The 21,279-nt window shown below is 39.5% G+C and overlaps 1 protein-coding gene and 1 pseudogene across 1 annotated transcript in view; one reads left to right on the forward strand and one right to left on the reverse strand.

Annotated features, from left to right (window-relative positions):
* Positions 1-907: 907 nt before the first annotated feature.
* GLCE (glucuronic acid epimerase) overlaps positions 908-21,279 on the reverse strand; it is a 112,095-nt gene continuing 91,723 nt past the window's right edge. Inside the window, exons 2-4 of the mRNA XM_039219619.1 lie at positions 11,698-12,294; positions 8,043-8,288; positions 908-2,413 (exon numbers count right to left, since the gene is read on the reverse strand). Coding sequence (XP_039075550.1) covers positions 1,389-2,413; positions 8,043-8,288; positions 11,698-12,280 — 1,854 coding nt within the window. The 5' untranslated portion in view covers positions 12,281-12,294 and the 3' untranslated portion in view covers positions 908-1,388. The remainder of the gene's footprint in view (positions 2,414-8,042; positions 8,289-11,697; positions 12,295-21,279) is intronic.
* Positions 12,884-21,279, forward strand: part of LOC120222004 — a 51,717-nt pseudogene continuing 43,321 nt past the window's right edge.

Consider the following 21,279-nt stretch of genomic DNA (forward strand, 5'->3'; position numbering starts at 1 on the left):
CTCTCGAGGTGCAGCTCATACGGGCCGCTGACAGACTCAGACTGCAATGTGTTTGTCAGATTCAGTCTCCTGAAAGCATGGGGTCTCATATTTCAATCTGTGTAAGTTACAGCAGCGATTTGGTGTTTGTCACATACTTAAAACAAAAACAGCAAAATCAACCTCGCTTGATACTGACAGTGCCTGACGCCCTCTAGCAGACACTGCCCAGGGTGTGAGGGCTGTGAACCTATTTATGTGAGGTACGGTGGGATGGAAAACCAAAATAAAGGTCGGGTTACATACGCACAGCGAATGCGGTAGCATCAATCACTTCTACCCAAGAGCTGAGATAATTTAAAATTAAAATTGCAAAAGAAAAACGCTGATGTGCAGAGTCAATGGTCTGGAAAGTTGACAACCAAGAATGACCTAACAGTAGGGAAAAAACCCGCTACGATTCTTGTAATATCTGACAGAGTATGTTTCTTTACAGAGCGAAAAAAATCCTGAAAGGGAAGTGGGAGTGGACTAGCTCCTGAAATAAAATTTCCAAAGTGTCCCAAAAACGTCTGCTCAAAATAGAGAAAACTCTCAAGTGTAGTCTGAAGTGAAATACAGAATTCCAGACAGTGACAAAAGGAAATCATCACAGTGGGGGCAGGCAGGGAGAGACTGATTATCACATCTTTACTGATTGTAGATCAAGTTTCATAAAACAGGTAATATTTTTGTGATTTCTTGTGCAGTCAACAAGTTTCGTTTTAGTTGTGCTTAAATTATATAACTGTGAAGCCCGAACACTGGTTGTGTTTTTAATTTACACGTTTCAAGAAAACCATACATTCAAAATATTCTCCATATATAACAAAATTCAATGAACACAACAAAGTTTGCCCAGAAATTAATCTATAGAAAAGAAACACCATTTTGAAAAGTTGCACACAGTCCACTATTCAGGCTGCGAGTACACATTTACGGGATTACAGCACGTAAGTTTTTAAAGGTTGCTTCCAACATAAACATACATAGTCACATTTTAAGAGAGACCCATACTAAGTTTCCAGGTAAGCGCTAGACAGTTGGCCAGGAACAGCTACGCACCAGCGTCTCTCCCAAGCCCAGAGGGGTTGGACTACCTGTGCAACTGCAGAGAGGGCGATAAGCACGGCAAAGTTACACATCTTTGTTCAGCCGTCGACTAAACATTTTTCTGCTCCAAGGGCCACCTCGGTTTCAAAACACCCAACCCAGAGAACGCAATGATCTCCGAAGACTGGTTTCATGTATCACTTGAAGGTAATCCACAAAAACCTAGTATACAGCCTTTTAAAATGTGCCTATGCTCTGTGGACACAGAGTCCACGGCTGTGAATGACAGAGGCTGAAAGATGATTTGGTTCTAAGCTCTAGTTGTGCTTTGCCCTGCTGCCTTTAAGGTAGCTTTTCCACCTCTTGACAAATTCTTTGAAGATTGGGGACTCGTCGATGGTGCTGAGGAGCTGCAGCTGGTTGATGTGGGTGGTGTGGTAGTCCCAGCGGGCCAGGTTGGGGGCGATGCCAAGCATGAAGTGGCGGAGGTCATAGATGGTGCCCGAGCCAGTGTCATACAAGGGGAGCATGGCTTTAAGGGACTCCATACCACGCTCATACAAGGACCTCGCTTCTTTCCCTAGCTTCTCCCCTGCAGTTTCTTTTAAGTCATAGAGACCAATTAAAGAATACATAAAGCCATTTAAGACGAAAGAGCTAGGTGTGGTGGGATATTCTTCATACCAGTCGTGTTTATTCATAAACACGGCCCTAACTCCGTGCTGTTCCGACAGAAACTTGTAAGGGGCTGTTGCCCTTAAAGCTGAACTGAGGAATAAATGGTCTTTTGTTAACAGATAGGCCCTGACTAATGTAGAAATGGCTTGCCCTTGGGCCATGGCAGAGTACCAGCCAGGCTCTAAAGACTTGAACCCTTCCCCTAGCTTACGGGTCACCATGATCGGCCAGCCCCCTTTCTCATCCTGGTTCCTTACCAGCCAATCGCTGGCAGCGAAGAATGCAGCCATGTGGGCGGTGGTAGAGATGGTAATGTTGTCAAGGAATCCTTTCCCTTTTGCAATCAACTTAACCACCTTTTTGGGCATGATTTTGGTTGGCTTGACAGCTTTTGTGTTGGAAAGCCCCACTCCTTTCCTGAGGTCAGTGACCAGGTCCCTTGTGACCGTGCTCCAGGAAGTTCTAGGCCCAATGCCATAGAATATGTCTCTTTCTTTAAATGCAATTAGCTGGGTATTTGAGACATAATGTACAGTGAAGAGTTGATTCTTTTCTGTGGTCTCGAGAACCACGGACACACTTCCATTTGTCAAGAACTTGAGGTCAAATGAAATAATAAAATCTTTTGTGTTCCCCAGCTGCAAGGATACACCTTCACTGGTTTCTGCGGGGGGGAAATATACCAACAAAGACCGGTTAGGATGAAAGTGCTTTGTATTAAAAATAAACGGCAACTCACCCTTGATAATCACTAACCACACAAAATCAGCATCTCAATATTTTGGTTAACCATATCATCATCATCATCATCATTTTACTAACGCAAGTATCATCGTCGTCATCATCGCTTTACTAAAGTAACCATGAACAAGTGAGAGAATCCAGGAGCCCATCCTTGGTGGCCCGTGAGTATCAGGCCTGTCCGGTTTACGTTAGAGGGCAAAGAGCAAATGGATAAGGTATACTGTTAATCAAACTGCCTTTTTTAGATCAAATGCTGGCTGATCAGTCATCAATGGCGTTTCTAATATACCTGTTCTGTAAAGAGAAAAAAAACAGCCAAAATAGGCTTAGCACATAATATTGTGAAAGGTTAGAAGAATGGCTGCACGTGAATTAAAACTTTTTTTATCTAATTAATAGTAAGTATTTACTATGTTCTAAGTCAACTCACTTAATCCTCGTAACAAGAGTAGTGCTATTATTACTCTTACTTTATGGTTCACAAATTGAGACACAGGAAAGTTAAGTAACTTGCCTGATGGACAAAATGTTGAACCCAGGTTGCCTAGTCTGGCTTCACAATACACACTTTTTTTTTTCAAGTTTATTTTTAAGTAATCTCTACACCCAACTTGGTGCTCAAAGTCACGACCCAGAAATCAAGAGCTGCACACTCTGCCACCTGAGCCGGCCAGCCTCCCCTCTACAATACACACTCTTAATTACTGCTAATTGATGCTGAAAATGATAGATTTTCAGATATTTGCAGGAGTTGTGAATAAAATTTCTGAAAATTAAGCAATGGGTTCATGTAGCCAACAAAAAGTGAGGGACACTGGGAGAAGGTCGAGGGGGAAGCACAGAATTAAAACCCCACAAAACCTTGTTTGAACTGTTCCTCTACCACTTACTAGCTCTGAGATGTTCAAGATGATATAGCTCTTTGCAGTCAAATGCTCTACCACTGAGCTATACCCCCTAGATGATATAGCTCTTTGAACCTCAGTTTCTTCACATGTCAAATATTACTTTGCAAGGTAATTGTGAGGATTTGGAGAAAAAAAAAGTGGCTTGGAACAAAGTAAAAACTGATAGTGATTATGATTATCATTACTCTGAAGCCACTGGCCTTCAGAGGCTGATAAAACAGTAACAGCTGTTTCCTCTGGCAAATGATCAAATAGGACGTTTCTCTTGCATAGCTATGGTACCGTACAGCTGACTCCCAAAAAGCTGACTTTCTGAATACTGCTGGTCTACTGTTTTATCTACCGAGAAAAACAACAGAGTATATTAAAACCAAACAGCAGCAGCAGCCCCACCACCACTACCAATATATGTAGCACATATTTTATATATGACCTTAAAGGTAAATATGAATTTACATTCACATGTGTTTTCTCACATGATCCTTATGATAAGGTGAGGCCGGGAGAGCAGGAATTACTACTTCCATTTCAGGGACGAAGATATGGCAGCTTTGCAAGGTTAAGGGCTGCTCAGAGCCAAATGGTAATCCGTGGTAGAGGAGGGACCAGAAACCAAGATTCCTGGACCCAAGTTCAAAGACTATGAAAAAGAAATGATACTGGAAATGGCATTCTCATGAGCATAATCATTGGAAGAGTTATTTCTCTCAAAATAGCTACAGAATCCGATCTGCTCTGAGGAGTCCTTTGAGGAAATCTTCTGTGGATCACCAGGGGCAAAGACGAAATGTGCACTGATGACAGGGTACCCAGTGTACTTAGCCTGGAGACTCTTAGCATGGTGAGCTGGTTGTTAAACTCACCCAACACTGGGGGCGCCTGGGTGGCTTAGTCGGTTAAGCGTCCGACTTTCGCTTAGGTCATGATCTCGCGGTTCGTGGGTTCGAGCCCCGCGTCGGGCTCTGTGCTGACTGCCAGCCCAGAGCCTGGAGCCTGTTTCAGAGTCTGTGACTCCCTCTCTCTCTGACCCTCCCCTGCTCACGCCGTCTCTCTCTCTCTCCTAGAAATAAATAAAACGTTTAAAAAAAAAAAACTCACCCAACACTGGACTCTACCAGTGTGGACATAATTGATCAAGGCTCTTAATTATTTCATTTGCTGGAACAGACAATCATGGAAATTGTATACGGAATGCGAACATCTTGATAGACTTACATGTCAAATGATGCTTTGAGTGAATTTTTGAAAGGTGATTTCAGAAGCATATTTCTAACAAAGATCCATTTTATCTAGAAAAATGTCAACATGCAATCCAATCTCTCTCTTTACAGTTGTTTTCCTAAATCTGTGGTAAAATGGGATCTGAGGCTCAATACAGCATTCCTGAAACACTGCAGGATTTGGAATTGACTGATGAATCACTCAAGTTTAAATTATATTCAGCAGAGAAGACTATCTTGAGTGTTTTATTTTTTCAGTCTTAGGGTAATGCCTCATTAATAAGACAATAGTACTAATCATGACCAATTCATTCTCATGAAACGGACTAATAGTGATCCATCTTTAGAAGCCCAAATGGGAGGGAGGGGGGCTCAGTTGGTTAAGCGGCTGACTTCAGCTCAGATCACCATCATAATCTCACGGTTTTTGGGTTTGAGCCCCGCATCGGGCTCTGTGCTGACAGCTCAGAGCCTGGAGCCTGCGTCATTCTGTGTCTCCCTGTCTCTCTCCCACTCCCCTGCTTGTACTCTCACTCTCTCTCTCAAAAATAAGAAATAAAATATTTTTTAAAATGTAAGAAGTCCAAATAGGAGGAAGCTGAAGAATTACCTACTTTCTTCCCAGAATCCCCATCTAATTTTTACTTTATTAATATAAGTCAAAGAAATGATATGGCTGCAATTACCTGATGTTTCACTGTAACAGATTAGTTCAAAGAACTCCGTAATGAATGATATTATGGGATGTAACCTTTCAAAAAATGACTATTTTCCTAAAACCTCATCGCCACCAGAGGGGGCTACTGAGCCACATAGGCAAAGAAAAGAAGTCCCAATTCCCAACATAAATCAAACAACGGTAGTTTTCACAACAATCTTCCAAGTCTTTTAATTCCCGTTCTACAGATATAGAGTGTAGTTACATAACCTGTCAACACCAGTCGGAAGGATCCAAATGGTAGCAAAAGGGATGTGAGTGTGGTTGTGGCAACCACTCTGGATATGCAGCAGGCAAGGTCTGAGCTCTCCTCAAGGTCTTATGCTAACTGGAGATGCCTGCTATCAATCTATTAATACAAAGTGTCGGGTTTCCCATTTTTTTGAAATCCATGACGACTCCTCTCTCTGAGCAGTTAAACTGGGAGTTACTATAAGTGTTTGTTCTTGGTATATGTGTCCTTTAGAGCAACAAAGGATGATAAACATTCAATGTTTTCACATACAACACAAATCATTATCATTCATTCATTTTAACCACAGGTGTACTAAGCTCAGTGAGAAGAGGTCTTCCCTACTCAGAACCTTGAGGAATACCGAGAGATAAGGGCCTGACAGAACAGGAGAGGCTCACAAGAAGTCTGAGAAAGAATGGCTACACAGAGAGAGGGGAGAAAGTGAGGTCATGAAAATGAAGTGAAGAAAGTACATCAGGAAAGGGAAAGCTAATTTAATGGAGCATGACAAGTATACAGTTTCAAGTCATTCAATTCTAAAATTACGAAGAGGAACAAACGTTATTCAATAAACAAAACAATAAAAAAATACGATGTACTGCCATGTACTGGTTCTTTCCTCTAAAGGGCTTTAATTCCTTCCAGGGAAAAAAAAGTAAAGTCCCCAAAAGAAAAACTGAAAGGCCAAGAGCATTCAGCCCCTGGTCCTCCAGAGACTGACCTCACTGAGGCCAATGCTTCTATATGCAAGTTCCAATTTCTTCTCAACAGTGACTCTCTGCATTTATCCCCCATGAGGCCTATACCCTCTGAGAAGCCTCATCTCCCCATCCTGTGCTTCAAATACGATAGTCTCACTGCTTTGGTTTCCTTTTCCCGTGCCGAGCAACAACTCCCACGTAACTCCAACCCGCCTGCCCACAGAGCTTGGATCAAATACACCTCCACGCATGCCCAAGACAGCAAAACGCGGGCCCTGGTCCCAGCCGGTGCACTCTACCGACAAGGAGCTCCAACTGTGAGAAGCTTGTGCTATACTGACAGAGGGCCTGTCCCAGAGTTCTCACCCCCATATACTTAAAACCACCTCAGGAAGCAGCTGTATCTCTAGCTACAGGCTGCAGAATGAAGAGCTGACGTGAGTGATCCCTCACGCAGTATGGGGGGACTTCTCTTTTGGGTTACTCAGGGCATCCAAAGTGCGCAATGAAATCTCCTGCTCTAAATAGAATAGACTTCAAAAGACTGTTCTAGAAAACTTCTCGACATTCAGGGAGATCAAGATGAGAGATGTTTCTCACCCTCATTTAGACAATGTTATTAATTCGTGCAAAAATAAGCTCCCTAGGTCCTTTGGCTTAGTGTAATCATTTTCTGCTACAATAACCTCTTTGGGGTCACAAGCTAAATATTCTCGAACATCTCCACCAGTCAAGCCTGTTGTTTTACAATAAGCAGAGATGCTCTATGTCCTGGAATATCACAGAATACCACAGAAGAAAAGAAGTTCTAGTCACAATAAAAACTAAAGGTCACCCACTATTTGCACTGCATTAAGCGCTCATAAATCCATTACTTAAGGCCATATAGAATGAGTAGGTTTGTATTGTGGCTTTCAAGGTCTGTGAATTACACAGTCATCAATAAAGGACAAGGAGAGAATACAGAAGAGGTCTTATAACCTTTTCTCTTATTTACCGACTGCAAGGTTGGTGGGAGGAGGGAATCCGTTCTGTTCCCGACAACATTTCCCCCACAGAGGATTAAGCCTGAGGTGCTAACTGAAATTATTTCATTGTCTTTTTAAGTAATCGACTCATTAATTCTCATGGATATTGATTTGAGGAGAAAAATACATTACATCCTAATTAATGAGACTGTCTTACTAAAAGGGGAAATGTTGCATACAGTTAATTTGATTTTATAAATGACTTTATTAATGAAATGGTTTTATATGAAGTTTGAGACAATCTAGTGCATTAACAAAACTCAATATGAGAAGCAGGCCTGGTTGCTAATGCCATAATATTTTGAAAAAAATCAAAAGCCGCTGGTAAAAAACAGACAAAGGAAAGGATGGCTCTCTATAAAGACAAATTTCTCCCTTCATGCAAAATAATTTAGAAGTTAAGGAATAAATACTGCCCTGAAATGCTACAATAAACCAGGGATGGTCACTCCTGAGGGACACAGATCCCCGGAAGGAGACACCTGTAGTAACCTGGATCTTAATATTCAATCTACGGCTTGGCTTTTTACACAGTAATTTTTTTTTTTAATAACCTTGAATTTTTAGCTGTTATTTTTCTAAGGATTTCACTTAGGTGACTCCATTTGTTTCTTTATATAGATAGAATATAAAGCGTCTGCTAATGTGCTTTTTAAAACCATAAAAGCAATTTTAAAGGAGTATCAGGTACCATAAATCAACATAAAATTAGCAGACACACGTAATAGTCATCACTTACCTGGAGCAATGAACTGCTTAACATTGGTGAATCTAGACTTATCAGCCACACTGGCCATAAAGCAGCCCTTTGGCACAGTCCAGTCATTCGGCTTGCTGTTTCTGTCTCGGTCTTCTGCTGTTTCATACACCTCTACGTGAGGGGGCTTCTCAGTTAGGTTCTTGCTGTAATGACTCAACCCATACTGTGCGATCTGGATTGGATAGAAATAGCCTTGAGGTCCCCACTGGGTAGATAAAGGTACACCTACAAAATAGAGAACCAAAATAAATAAACACATCTGGACATTTCCAAGTGTATTCCACTGCTTTTCCTCTGGGACATGCTATAGGGTTATCGGCAGCTTTTAAGCTTTCTTATTATACGGTTTTCAGAATTATTTAAAAACTAGTACTGAGGTACTCAGATACGAATAACAAAATTAAGGTTTATTCATTCTGGTTCGGTACTTGACAGAAATGCAATGTGGTAGATTATCCTTTAAGAACTGATGTTTCACTTGGGGTGCCTGGGTGGCTCAGTTGGCTAAGTATCCGACTTCAGCTCAGGTCACGATCTCATGGTTCGTGGGCTCAAGCCCTGCGTCAGGCTCTGTGCTGACAGCTAGCTCAGAGCCTGAAGCCCGCTTCTGATTCCATGTCTCCCTCTCTCTCTGGCCCTAACCTGCTCACACTGTCTCTCTCAAATAAATAAACAAAACATTTTTTTAAAAATTAGAAAAAAAAAAAAACCCTGACATTTCACTTAGCTATAAGTGTCCCGTTTCATACATTCGAATTGTGTGCAATTTGAATACATGTAGATAATGTTACCACAGGTTTATCCTCAAATATTAATTCTGAAATTTTCTTAAATGTTTGTACTCAACATTCAAGTTAATTACTTACTCCTCTCTCTCTCCAATGTTAAGAGGTGGTCTAACAACTATATCATCTGATAGTTAAAGTATTTGCTTAAGAAGCCAGGTATAGCAGGCAACTTAAAGTATAAACACAGTTAGCAATTCTTCTTCTTATCCTTTATGTCAAAATGTGATTCCTGAGAACAAGGCGTGTTTTTTAAATGAATTAAAGTTGTATATCTAACGAGAAATTTTTGATATAATTAATGGATTATCTCTTTCTTGTAAAGTTGTAAGCCAAGCTTTTAAATGTCTGTTATTAGTGTTTAATTTAGTAATTCTGCAAGGGGAATACTATAATGCCACACTGCACAGAATACCGTATTGCTGCATCATGGTCTGTGTGTTTAGAAATAAATTCCTTTCTGTAGTTCCTAAGTAAATTAATAAACATCACATGAACACAACAGAAACTAATAACCTACAAAACCATATGTGTGACGTAGTTTCAAAACAGTTTAAGGAATTAGGAATTGTGAGGGCTAAGAAACCTAGGTTACAGATAAGCTTTTAATACAATGACAAAGGCTGCATCATGAATCAGTGGGGAAAAGAGATTATGCAATACGTGTGAGGGAAACAATCTGAAATTATACCCTAGCCTTATACCATTTACAAAATATAAATCAATTTAGCTGGTCTAAAAAGCTGAATGTAAAAAACCAAAACCCTAATAAAACTAATAGAGAAAATACAGATGAACAGCTGATCATAATGTGACAATTACTTTCTAAGATAAAAGTAAAAACAAAAAAATCTGTAAGTCTGGTAAATAAACTAAAAACTTCTAAAACTAACAAATCATAAGTAAAATGAAAGATAACCAAATTGAAGAAAATATCTTTAAAAAATGCAACAAAGTATTATTAACCTTACTATGTATTTAAAAGTTCTTGGGGCGCCTGGGTGGCTTAGTCGGTTAAACATCCGACTTTCGCTTAGGTCATGATCTAGCGGTTCGTGGGTTCGAGCCCCGCGTCGGGCTCTGTGCTGACTGCCAGCTCAGAGCCTGGAGCCTGTTTCAGTCTGTGACTCCCTCTCTCTCTGACCCTCCCCTGCTCACAATGTCTCTCTCTCTCTCTCTCTCTCTCCTAGAAATAAAACATTAAAAAAAAAAAAGTTCACACAAATGTTTAATAAGCCCACTTGAGGACATTAGAGAAAGGGGGAAACAACATGAAGATCATTTTATAATGATTTAAAGCATATGAAAAAATATCTGACCACACTAATGGTTACAGAAAGCAAATCATGAGATCCTTTGTAAATAATAGATTAAAAGAACAATGTTCCTTAAAGAAAAACAGTAAATACAAAAAGCCAGCAGAGCTGGGTGACCAGAGTGGCCTCACACTGTGCTCCTGGAAACACAAGTAGTTCAACCTTTTTGGAGAGCAGTTTAACAAAGTACATCAATTTCTATTATTTGAATGACAGTTTATTTCCTAGGAAACTACTCTTAGAATATAATTAAAATAGCAAAGGATGAACCATGAATAGCTATACCATTATGTGTAAAAGCAAAAAAACTGGAAATGACCTAAGCAGCCAACTAAAGAGAAAGGCTGAATACATTACATGTATCATGGCATATTCTTACTATGAACATTAGTCATTAAAATATTCAGTAAATATTTAATAACAAGGGGGAATAATATATTTTAGATGAATAAAGGAGAATACAAAATTGACTACAGAGTATGATCTCAATTTATTTAAAAAAAAAACAAAAAGATTGGGAAAACATCAAAATATTAACAGCGGTTATGCGTGCTTTTTACTTTTTCTTTAACACTCAAACATCTATTAATTTTATACATTTTACATAATTTACATGAAAGGCTTGGCGATGGAGATCTCTGAAATCTCTAAGAAAACATTACCATCCTGGACACTGTATATAGTAAGTATCATTACAACTATGTTAAAACATAGGCCTAGGTAGAAAGACCTCCAGAATATAAACAAAATGTAATAATTATCTTGAAGTGGTATGAATATAAGTGAATTTGGCCCTTCCGTCTTCTGAACATTTGGTAAAGATATTATAAAAAACTTAAAATATTATGAAATTAAAATCACTTTTATAGAATGAGGAAAATAAAAATTTAAACTAAGCAAAGCAATCTTAAAACACACTAAGTTCTTTCCTCCGGTTAAATGATGTATTTTAAAGTCAAATTCAATTAGGCTTTCTGATCAATCTTAGGCTTGAAATACAAATTCCAAAATGTACTAATTATACTCATAACGAACTCCTATGCTTCAGGTTTTAAAGACAATATGCAATTGACTATAGGCGTGTACTATAAAAGTTCGGAGAAAAGGGTGTCTCTGTGTTGTCTTATTCTGAGGACTTTAAACCTCCATCCAGAGAGGACTAATCTGGCAGTTAAGACTGCATTGGTACATCTGTCCACTGCTTTCCTCTCATAAAAGCAGTAACTGATTTTAATGCAAAATTTTTGGAGATGCTGTGCCTTTACCTTACTGGTGATAATTTTAGATTCTGAGGCAGGTTAGTGGAATAATCCTATTTGATCAGGCATGATCTTGCAGCTCTCCAATCACATCATCCAGAACACTGCCCCAGGTTCAGACTTGACCTGGTCCTCCTTGCTAAGTCAGAGTGATGAATGGTCTCTTGAAAGTAAGCTACGTTATGTACTTGCTATATAACCCACACCTACAATTTCTTATTCCTCAACACAATCAAGATTTTTAAAAAAGGCAGTGGGGCAGACAGATACCCACCTTCAACCCCACTTATGCACTTGACTCTGTCTCGGACTTCCACATTGTAGCCTTCAAAGGACATAAACACACCATCGGGGTGATAAGGGGCTCTCTGGGCATAGACTTTGGAATAGCTATGAGAGAATTCAAACCGATCATAGCCATCGTACTGAACCACCTTTCCATATACATCAAAATACTTCTCTACCCAAGTGAATGGAAGAAAGACTTCATTCCCCTCTCTTCTCCCTTTAATTGTGTGTTCATCATTTATGAGACAGTCAATTTCTTCGTACTTGAGCCCCAACACCTTGCTTCCCCCATTGCCGATGAAGCTCCCAACAACAGGGGGTGCTTTCTGCTGTTCCTGAGGGAATGCCTCCTCAGACTGTTTGGCCATGTGGTTCACATAGTTGTTACTCTCAGATGCTGCTGCTCTTTTTTCTAGTCCATCCACTCGGAAGCCACTACTCAAGTGCCGTGGAAACTGGATCGCTTTATCGCTGGAGCATTTATTCCACAAAAGTACCGTGACCAAAGTGAAGAGTGTGCAGATGATAATCAAAGTCTTATAGTTGACCCGAGCTGCCAAGCAACGCATATTTCAGACCATACCTATGGAGGCAAGAAGAAAAATTCATGCAAAGATGTACTGCAGACATTTCATAGGATAAGGTTTTATTATTTTTTTTAATATTGAACCACATGAGGACAATTTTATTCACTGCAGTAATCTAATCAGATTTAAAACTGCTAACTCAAACCTTTCCGCAGAGACAAAAGGCAAGAGGAGCTTCCCCCTCTTAAAATTCTTAGTTAGCATGACCCTCTAAAGCAGAGATCTTCAAACTTTGTTTGTGGCTCTTTTGGTATCTTAGTACTTGTTTCAAAATCCCCAGGCCAAAAGAAATACCTAACAGTTCCATTTATTAAGTCCCTGGGCCCAAATAACTTAATACATTATTTTTGTCTGAACAAGTTAGTAGCTGTTGGAAAAAACAGTGGCTCTTGTAAAGGTAAACACCAATATCCATGCTGCCAAACCTGAGTGAATTTTCAGTGCCCATCCTACGCGCTCTCTCGGCAGCGTGAACAGTCAAAAGACTCCTTCCTACTGGAAACACTTTCTCCTCGTGGCTTCCAGGGCACCATCCTCTCACGGACTTTCTTGTACGTCACTGGCTGCTCCTCCTCAGCCATCTCCATGGACCGTAAGTGTTAGCGTGCCTTAGGGTCTCAGTCCTCCTCCTACGTCTTCTTGATCGCTGTTCACTCCTAGGCGACCTCACCCAACCTCGTGGCTTCAAATACACGTTATATGCTACTTCTAAAATTCCATCTCTAAGCCAGAACTTTCTTCAGAATCGCAGACATATATAAGTACCAATCCAAGTAGCTGGGATCTTTACTGATCAAATGGGCTTTTGAAACACCCAAAACTTAACTCCCAAACCTTCCCCATGTTTCTCTTTTCCTAATGCCCAGATCAGAAACCTCTACTCCATTCTTACTCACCCCATATCCAATTAGGAAATGCTGTTGGCTCTACCTTCAAATTATACCCAGACTCTGACCTCTTTTAACCAATTCCATCATTACTACCACATCAGAGCCCCTGGCTATCTTTCACTTAGAATCCTATGATGATGTTCAAACTGGTCTCCTTATTTCTATCCTTGCTCTACACTATTCTACCCCGTCTATTCCCAACATAGCCATTTGAATGATGCTTTTATTTTTTAAGTTTATTTATTTTGAGAGTCACAGAGATAAAGCAAGTAGGGGAGGGGCAGAGAGAGAATCCCAAGCAGGCTCCGCACTGTCAGCACAGAGCCCGATGTAGGGCTTGAACTCAAGAACAGTGAGATCATGACGGGAGCCAAAATCAAAAGTCAGATGCCTAACTGGCTGAGCCACCCAGGTGCCCCAGAATAATGCTTTTAAATGTAAGCCAGATCACATCCCTCTAGTCACAATGGGAAAATAATCTGATGCTGTTGCCTCTCCATATAATGTACTTGCCAGTTGTGACTGTAATGAAGTAGTTCTGGGTTGCCTGTTGCTGAGGTCACTGGGAACTATGGAATATTATGGTATTAGTCTCCTTATTTTTGCTACAGTAGCTCTATAATTCATTTTATGGTGTATATCCACAACTACATATTTTACTGTTTGTGATTATTCATCCCTTTTCTTTCAAAAAGCTCTTTTGGCAGCAATGAGATTTTAAAAAAATCAAACCCCAAAAAGAAAATGTTTAATGAAAAATTACACAAAATAATTTTCCATTTTTTAAGAAAGCTGATGGTGAGGGGTGCCTGGGTGGCTCAGTGAGTTAAGCATCTGACTTTGGCTCAGGTCATGATATTACGGTTCTGTGGGTCTGAGCCCTGCATCTGGCTCTCTGCTGTCAGCAGGGAGCCTGCTTCAGATCCTCTGTCCCTCGCTCTCTCCTCCCCTCTCCTTCTTGTGCTCTCTGTCTCTCTCAAAAATAAATTTTTTTTTTTTAAAAAGAAAGCTAATGCTGAATGTGTAATTCCCTATCTATCTATCTATCTATCTATCTATCTATCTTATCACTTGAATTCATGACCCCAAGATCAAGAGTCACATGCTCTACCAACTGTGCCAGACAGGCACCCTCACTCATTTATTTCCAAGAGAAGGTACCTTTGAGTTCTTTTATGTCTAAAATCAACTTCAGTCTGCTCTCACCTTTGATTTACAGTTTGGCAAGATATAGAATCCCTGGTTACACATTATTTTCGTCCGAAAAGTTGTAGGCAATGTTTTATTGTCTTAAAGCATTAAGAATTGCTGATGAGAGTGGCGCCTGAGTGGCTCAGTTGGTTGGGTGTCCAACTCTTGGTTTGGGCTCAGGTCATGATCTCAGCGTCGGGCTCTGCGTTGGGAGTGCAGAGCCTTCTTGGGTTCTCTCTCACCCTGTCTACCCCTCCCTTGCTCACTCTCTCTCAAAATAAAGAAATGAACTTAAAAAAAATTTTTTTAAAGAATTACTGATGAGAGGTTTGATTTCAGTTTGATACTTGTCACTTTGTACGTGACTTTCCTCTGAATCTTTTATCCCTAAAATACTGCAGCTTCCCAAGAAAGTATTACATTATGATATTTGATTCACTATTTCAGCACTTGTTGTGCCCTTTCAATCTGAAAGCTTGTGTTCTCTTTTGTTTAATGGGTGTAGTTCTCTTCCTGCAGCCCTGAGTATATTAGCATTTCTTTCTTGTTCTCTCTGATTAGCTCTATTTTCTCCAGTGGCAATTTTTCTGGTTATTTTAGTCTCCCTTTCATGCCATCAGTTTTTCTCACATGCCTGGCGATCTTTGGTTACTCATTCATATTTACATTTGAATGATTCATTTTAGCCAACACAGATTTCCTCTATCGTTGTGAAGATGGTTTGATTTCTGGCTAGACTGCACTCCTGAGGAGGGCTCTGTGTGGGGTAGGTACGGGCTGACTGGCAGTGTTCCTTTAGGATGCATGGGTGGGAGCCAGCTGGCCTTCTAAATATCAGAATACAGATGGCTTTTTTCTTTTGCTCTGGAGATATAACTTGTACTCCAGAAGGCTTAGCTTTCCCCAATTTCTTTGAAGAAAATCTGTTGATGTTTTGCCTGGGGTTCATGCCTGCTATCAATATGTCTAAGTGCAGGGATGAGAGCGGTATGGAGAAATGAGAGCCTTCTAGCACTTGAACAGAGATCCAAAAATCTCTTCAATTATCACTCTTTGGTAGTCTTCCTATTTATTGTTATTGGTTTCTTCCTTCTTATTTCTATACATTTTATTCCAGTAAGATTTATTTTTAAGTATTTATTATTTTTTATTTTGAGAGACAGAGAGAGAGAGCAAGTGGGGGAGTGGCACAGAGAGAGGGAGACACAGAATCTGAAGCAGGCTCCAGACTCCCAGATGTCAGCACAGAGCCTCACATGGGGTTCGAACCCATGGACTGTGAGATCATGACCTGAGCCGAAGTTGAACACCTAACCGACTGAGCCACCCAGGTGCCCTATCATACACAGATTTAAGAGCCAGAAGCTCTTATCATCTGCATTATTATTAGAAAATGTACTGAATGCTAAAAAACCAAAGAATTCAATGAACCTTCAGAAGTCATATATTTACAAAGGATTTCTTTATATTATATATAGTACAAGCAAACCAACACATTAAATGGTGTTTATCTCTTTGTTAAAAACACTTATGTGTCAACATTTGAATCACTTCTCAGGTCTAACATTTAAACCAATTAAAATAGAAATATAAAGATTTTTTTGTCCCATCTTTGAGAAGTGCCCTTCCTCTATGACTTAAATGAGAGTAAACTTGCCTACGGAACTAGGCTACCATTATAATGAGACTCATGATGGGAAAATAAAAAATGAAAATAAAAAGGTTTGGGGGGAAAATAAAAAAAAAAAAGAAAGGTTTCAACAATATTTATGCCCAGATTTTGATTATCTGATACCATTCTGTAACAAAAGCAATGTGGGCTTCTTAGAGAAATAGATGATTCCAGGTCTAGGGCCTTGTCATGCCAGAAAATAAAGAAAACTTAATAAAATGGGCTCATAACCGAGGGGATTAAAAAAAAAGCAGTAGGAGAAAGATAAAATGAGATTAGAAACACTGACAATTGTTGAGGCTGAAAGATATATTGAAGGTTCACTACATCATTCTCTATACTTTCATTTGTTTGAACATTTCTGTAATTAAAAAATAATAGTATCATAGCAAAAAGACACAAGACAAGAATCACCCTGAAAGGTCCCTTTCCCCATTAGTCAAAGTTGTGAGAATTATGATTGCTGTTAACTGAAACACATTGAAATAAGAAAAATCTAAGCCTACAATGATACTCAAAGAGGAGAAAGTCAGAAAAAAAGCCCTGATGTCATCTTCTGACTGAGCTGGTGCAAACTGGTAACTAAATGAAAGAATTTATTTATCTACCTGGCCTTGAAAGAGAAGAAGCCAATAGACCCATATGAAAATTGTTACAGAAAAAGAGCGGCTAATGATGTAGAAGAAATTTTCTAAAAATATCAGGAAATTAGCATTATGTGATCCCTCATGAAATTTACTAATTTAGACAAGTATTATATTCAGGTATATCTTTGATAGGGACCTAGTGATTCATAGTGTGCAAGGTAACACCAAATACATTATTTTCTAGTAGTAAGAAGAAAAAGTTGAGGCTCTGCAATGAAGGGATCAGTCTCATTAATGGTGACTCATCCAGATACTGTGACAACCAGACGTGACACCTGGTCCCTCCACTGGGAAAGGAGACCGTGGACTTGATAACAAGTGAAGATAGAAGGATATAGAAACTGTTAATTGACAAAAGGAGGTCACAAACCGCACACATAGACTGATCTCACTTTGGTAAACAGTGCATACATAGGTCTTTATTTTCTCATTTCCCACGAGTATATTTACTGGGTTTTTTAAAGCATTAAAATTGAAAAAAGTCACTTTATGAAAGTAAATCTAAATTTTAAGTTTAATGATGTCTATAAATATATAGTTTTCAAAATAGGCAATCATGTTTTTTCAGGGGAGGGGAGGAAATATGGGAGAAAGAAGGAAAATGGAAAAAAAGATAACGGAGTATTGACATGCACGGTCAGCTACTAAATAGATTTACCTAAAGGTAAACATGATGATTTTATTATAATGTTGCTCAAATTACAGAAAACTAACCAGAAACTTTAAAATTTCAGAAAGCAGACTGCACTGACATTTTGCTAGTAGAGTAACAACAGTACCTGTCACAGCCCAAACCAGAGTTTTCTGCTGACTGCTGATAAGCTTCCAACTTACTTTAAAGCTTTTGCCACATCTATAAGCCAGATTAGCCTTTGAAGTTAAAAAACATTTTTTATATCAATAAATTCAAAAACCTTGAAACCTCATTTACTGTGGGCCCTAAAGATTTATTTCATTAGAAACGTCCAGTAAAAACTGGATGACTTAAAACAGAAAATAACATTAAGTATCATAAAGAAACTGGAATAATTTCTTTGCAGAAATGGTTAAAAATTAGAGAAAAAAATATAACTTAATTTTCCTTTGGGAAAGCAAACTGTTCTCTTCTAAAATGATTTGCAATCCTAAGAACTCTTGTGTGATACTTTACTGAAATCAAATTCATTTTTCTAACTGAATAGTTCAAGTAACCAAGTCACTCAGTAAACATTAAATCATGGATATCATCATGAGTTTTTACAATATGAAGGTCATATTTCGGAAAAGACCATTTAAATAAACTTGTAGATTTCATTGAAGGAAATTTTTTTCCCCTGAATAATGCAGACCAAGGCTTGCTTGATCATTATTTTCTCTTAGTTACTCACATATCTAACAACTGGTATTTCTTACAATTCTTTGGTACCAAGTAAAGAGGAAGAAAAGTAGTTGTGCAATATATAAACTAACGGACTTGTTCAATCAGCATCTGTTCAGCACCTACTATGTGGCAGCTAAGGCACTATTTCTGTCCCTAAAAGCCAGATTACTGGGGAATACGTGCACAAAAAAAAATAATGCTGAGATACCAACTGAAAAAAGTTACATAGGATCTGCTCTGAAACACAGAGGCAGCGGCCTGTAATTCTCCCTGAATTTTTTAAGGTGTTAAGGAGAGCTTTAAGGTGGAATGACTACAACACTGACAACTAAGCATACTCCAAACCAGGTGCCTGAGCTTGGCATGCCCTCTGCCTGGCAGATTCCCCAGGCATCACTTGGCTTGCTTGCTCCCTTCCTTCTTCAGGTCACTACTTACGTGTTAATTTATCAGGGAGGGCTTCCCTGCCCACCTTACCTAAACAGCACTTCTTACCCAACATTCTCTAGGTCTTTACTCAGCTTTATTCTTCTTAATAGTATGGATCACCCTTGATATCATACATATTAATAAGCTTATTATCCATCTCCAGTCCACTGGAATCTAGGCTCCACGAGGCCTGGGATTTGCTTCTCCTGGTCACTGCTGGATCCCCAGTGCCTCGAAATATGTCCGGTTCACAGTAGGCATTCAATAAAGACTTGCTGAATGAACAAATATTGTTAAGTATGCAATTTTAAAAAATGACAGACAACTGTGTTTTCTTTCTCATATTTGGGTATTCTGAAATCATAATCCAAATAAAAATGAATGTAACCGAGACAACAGAATATGGACTGTGATGCTGTATACTGGCCAGCTCTTTAAAATAGATTTACAATTTAATTACTCCTGTTAGAAATGTTCCATCTGTTTACTGCTTGAGAGACCAAGACTTAAACTACACAGTCACATGGTTAAGTACTCTGTGACCGCTCTAACACAAAAGAGAAATGCCTAATATTTTTGGTAATCAGGACTCTTCCAGTAATGTAAAACAGTATTCTCATACTAAGGTACAAAATGAGAAGATGACTTTGCTATCCTGTTTTTTTAAAAACATCAAAGTTAAAAATAATCTTTGATTCGACTGGTTCACAATGCTTCAAATAAGATTATATTTCTAGGCACACATCCCAAAGAAACGGAGTAGGGGGTAAGCAGTACACAGGCATCCCCTTGAGAGATTGCAGGTTAGGCTCCAGAACACTGCAATAAAGCAAGTATCAAAATACAGCAAGTTAAATAAGTTTTTTATTTCCCAGTGCATAGAAGTTTGTTTAATAGAGTACACTGTTTAATAGACTAATATGCTAGATAGACTATAACACAGCCTATTAAGTGTGCAATAGCATTATGTCTAAAAAAAACAATGCACATATCTTACTTTAAAAAATTTGCTAAAAAGTGCTATCATATAAGCTTTCAGTGAGTCATACTTGTGCTGGTGGTCTTGCCTTGATGTTGATGGCTGCTGACTGATCAGGGCGGTGGGTGCTCAAGGGTAGGGTGGCTGTAGCAATTTCTTAAAGTAAGACAACAGTGAAGTCTGCTCCATTGACTGACTCTTCCTTTCACAAATGATTTCTCTGTAGCCTGTGATGTTGTGTTATAGCCTTTTCCCCACAGGAGAACTCCTTTCCAAGTTGGAGTCATTCCCCTCAAACCCTGCCGCTGCTCTATGTCATACTCTAAATCCTTTGTTGTCATTTCAACAGTCTTCACGGCTTCTTTACCCAGAAGTAGATTCCATCTCGAGAAACCACCTTCTTTGCTCACCCGTAAGAAGTGACTCCGCATCTGTTAAGTTCTATCATGAGACTGCGGCCATTCAGTCCCATCTTCAGGCTCCACTATTTCTACCACGTCTGTAGTTACTTCCTCCACGGAAGCCCAGAACCCCTCAAAGTCCTCCACGTGCACTGGAATCCACTACTTCCAACCTTCTGTTAGTGTTGGTATTTTGAACTTTCCCCAAAAATCATGAATGCTCTTAATGGCATTTAGAATGCTAAATTCTTTCCAGAAGTCTTACAATTTACTTTGTCCAGCTCATCAGAGGAATCACTACGGCAGCTATAGCCTTTTGAAATGTATTTCTTAAAATAATAAGATGTACAAGTTGAAATTACCCCTTGACCCATGGGCTGTAGAATAGTTGTGTTAGCAGGCATGAAAACAATGTTAATCTCGTTGTACACTTCCATCAGAGCTCTTGGGTGACCAGGTGCCACTGTCAATGAAGTTATATTTTGAAAGGCATCTTTTTCCCCCCAAGTAGTAGGTCTGAACAGTGGGCTTAAATATAAAATTCAATAAATTGTGTTGTAAACAGATGTGCGGTCATCCAGGCTTTACTGTTCAACATGGAGCACAGGTGGAGTATGTTTAGCTTAATTCTTTTTTTTTTTTTTTGCAAGTACAAGAGGGTCTTTATTACAAGCTCGAGCAGAGACTCCAATGCTCCCCGACACGGCGGTGATGATATGGAGCCCCAAACTCGTGATGGCAGGGCTTTTTATTGTGATTACAGTGGAATTTGGGGCATTTCAGCTTGGCAGCCTCCTGGCAGCCTCCTGATAGGTACAGACTGTCTTGTCAGCACCCGTTTGGTTTGGCCCATCTAGCCTGACTGCAAACTGCCAACCGGAACATCTTGGGATATAGGCACCTCTTTTAAACTGATTGGCTGTTGCTATTGCTAGGGAAGTAACTAAGGGCAGAACCTGGGACTAGGTTCAGGCCTAGTTCACTCTCAAGATGGAGGTTTATTCTAAAATGGAATCAGTTAGATTTAGGTATCACAGTATCTGTCCTTCTCTGCCTGACTTATTTCGTTCAGCATAATACCCTCAAGGTCCATCCGTGTTGCTACACATGGCCAGATTTCATTCTTTCTCATTGCCATGTAGTATTCCATTGTATAGATGAACCACAGCTTCTTGATCCATTCTTCCTTTGATGGACACTTGGGCTCTTTCCTTGTTTTGGCTATGGTTGAGTGTGCTGCTATGAACATTGGGATCCATGTGCCCCTATGCATCAGCACTCCTGTGTCCCTTGGGTAAATTCCTTGCAGTGCTGTTGCTGAGTCATAGGGGAGTTCTAACTTTTTTGAGCAACCTCCATTCTGTTTTCCAGAGGGCTACACCAGTTTACATTCCTACCAAGTGTAGGAGGGT

Source organism: Hyaena hyaena, unplaced genomic scaffold (genome assembly GCF_003009895.1).
Source record: "Hyaena hyaena isolate Hyena2069 unplaced genomic scaffold, ASM300989v1 scaffold_15, whole genome shotgun sequence".
In the NCBI taxonomy this organism is placed as follows: Eukaryota; Metazoa; Chordata; class Mammalia; order Carnivora; family Hyaenidae; genus Hyaena; species Hyaena hyaena.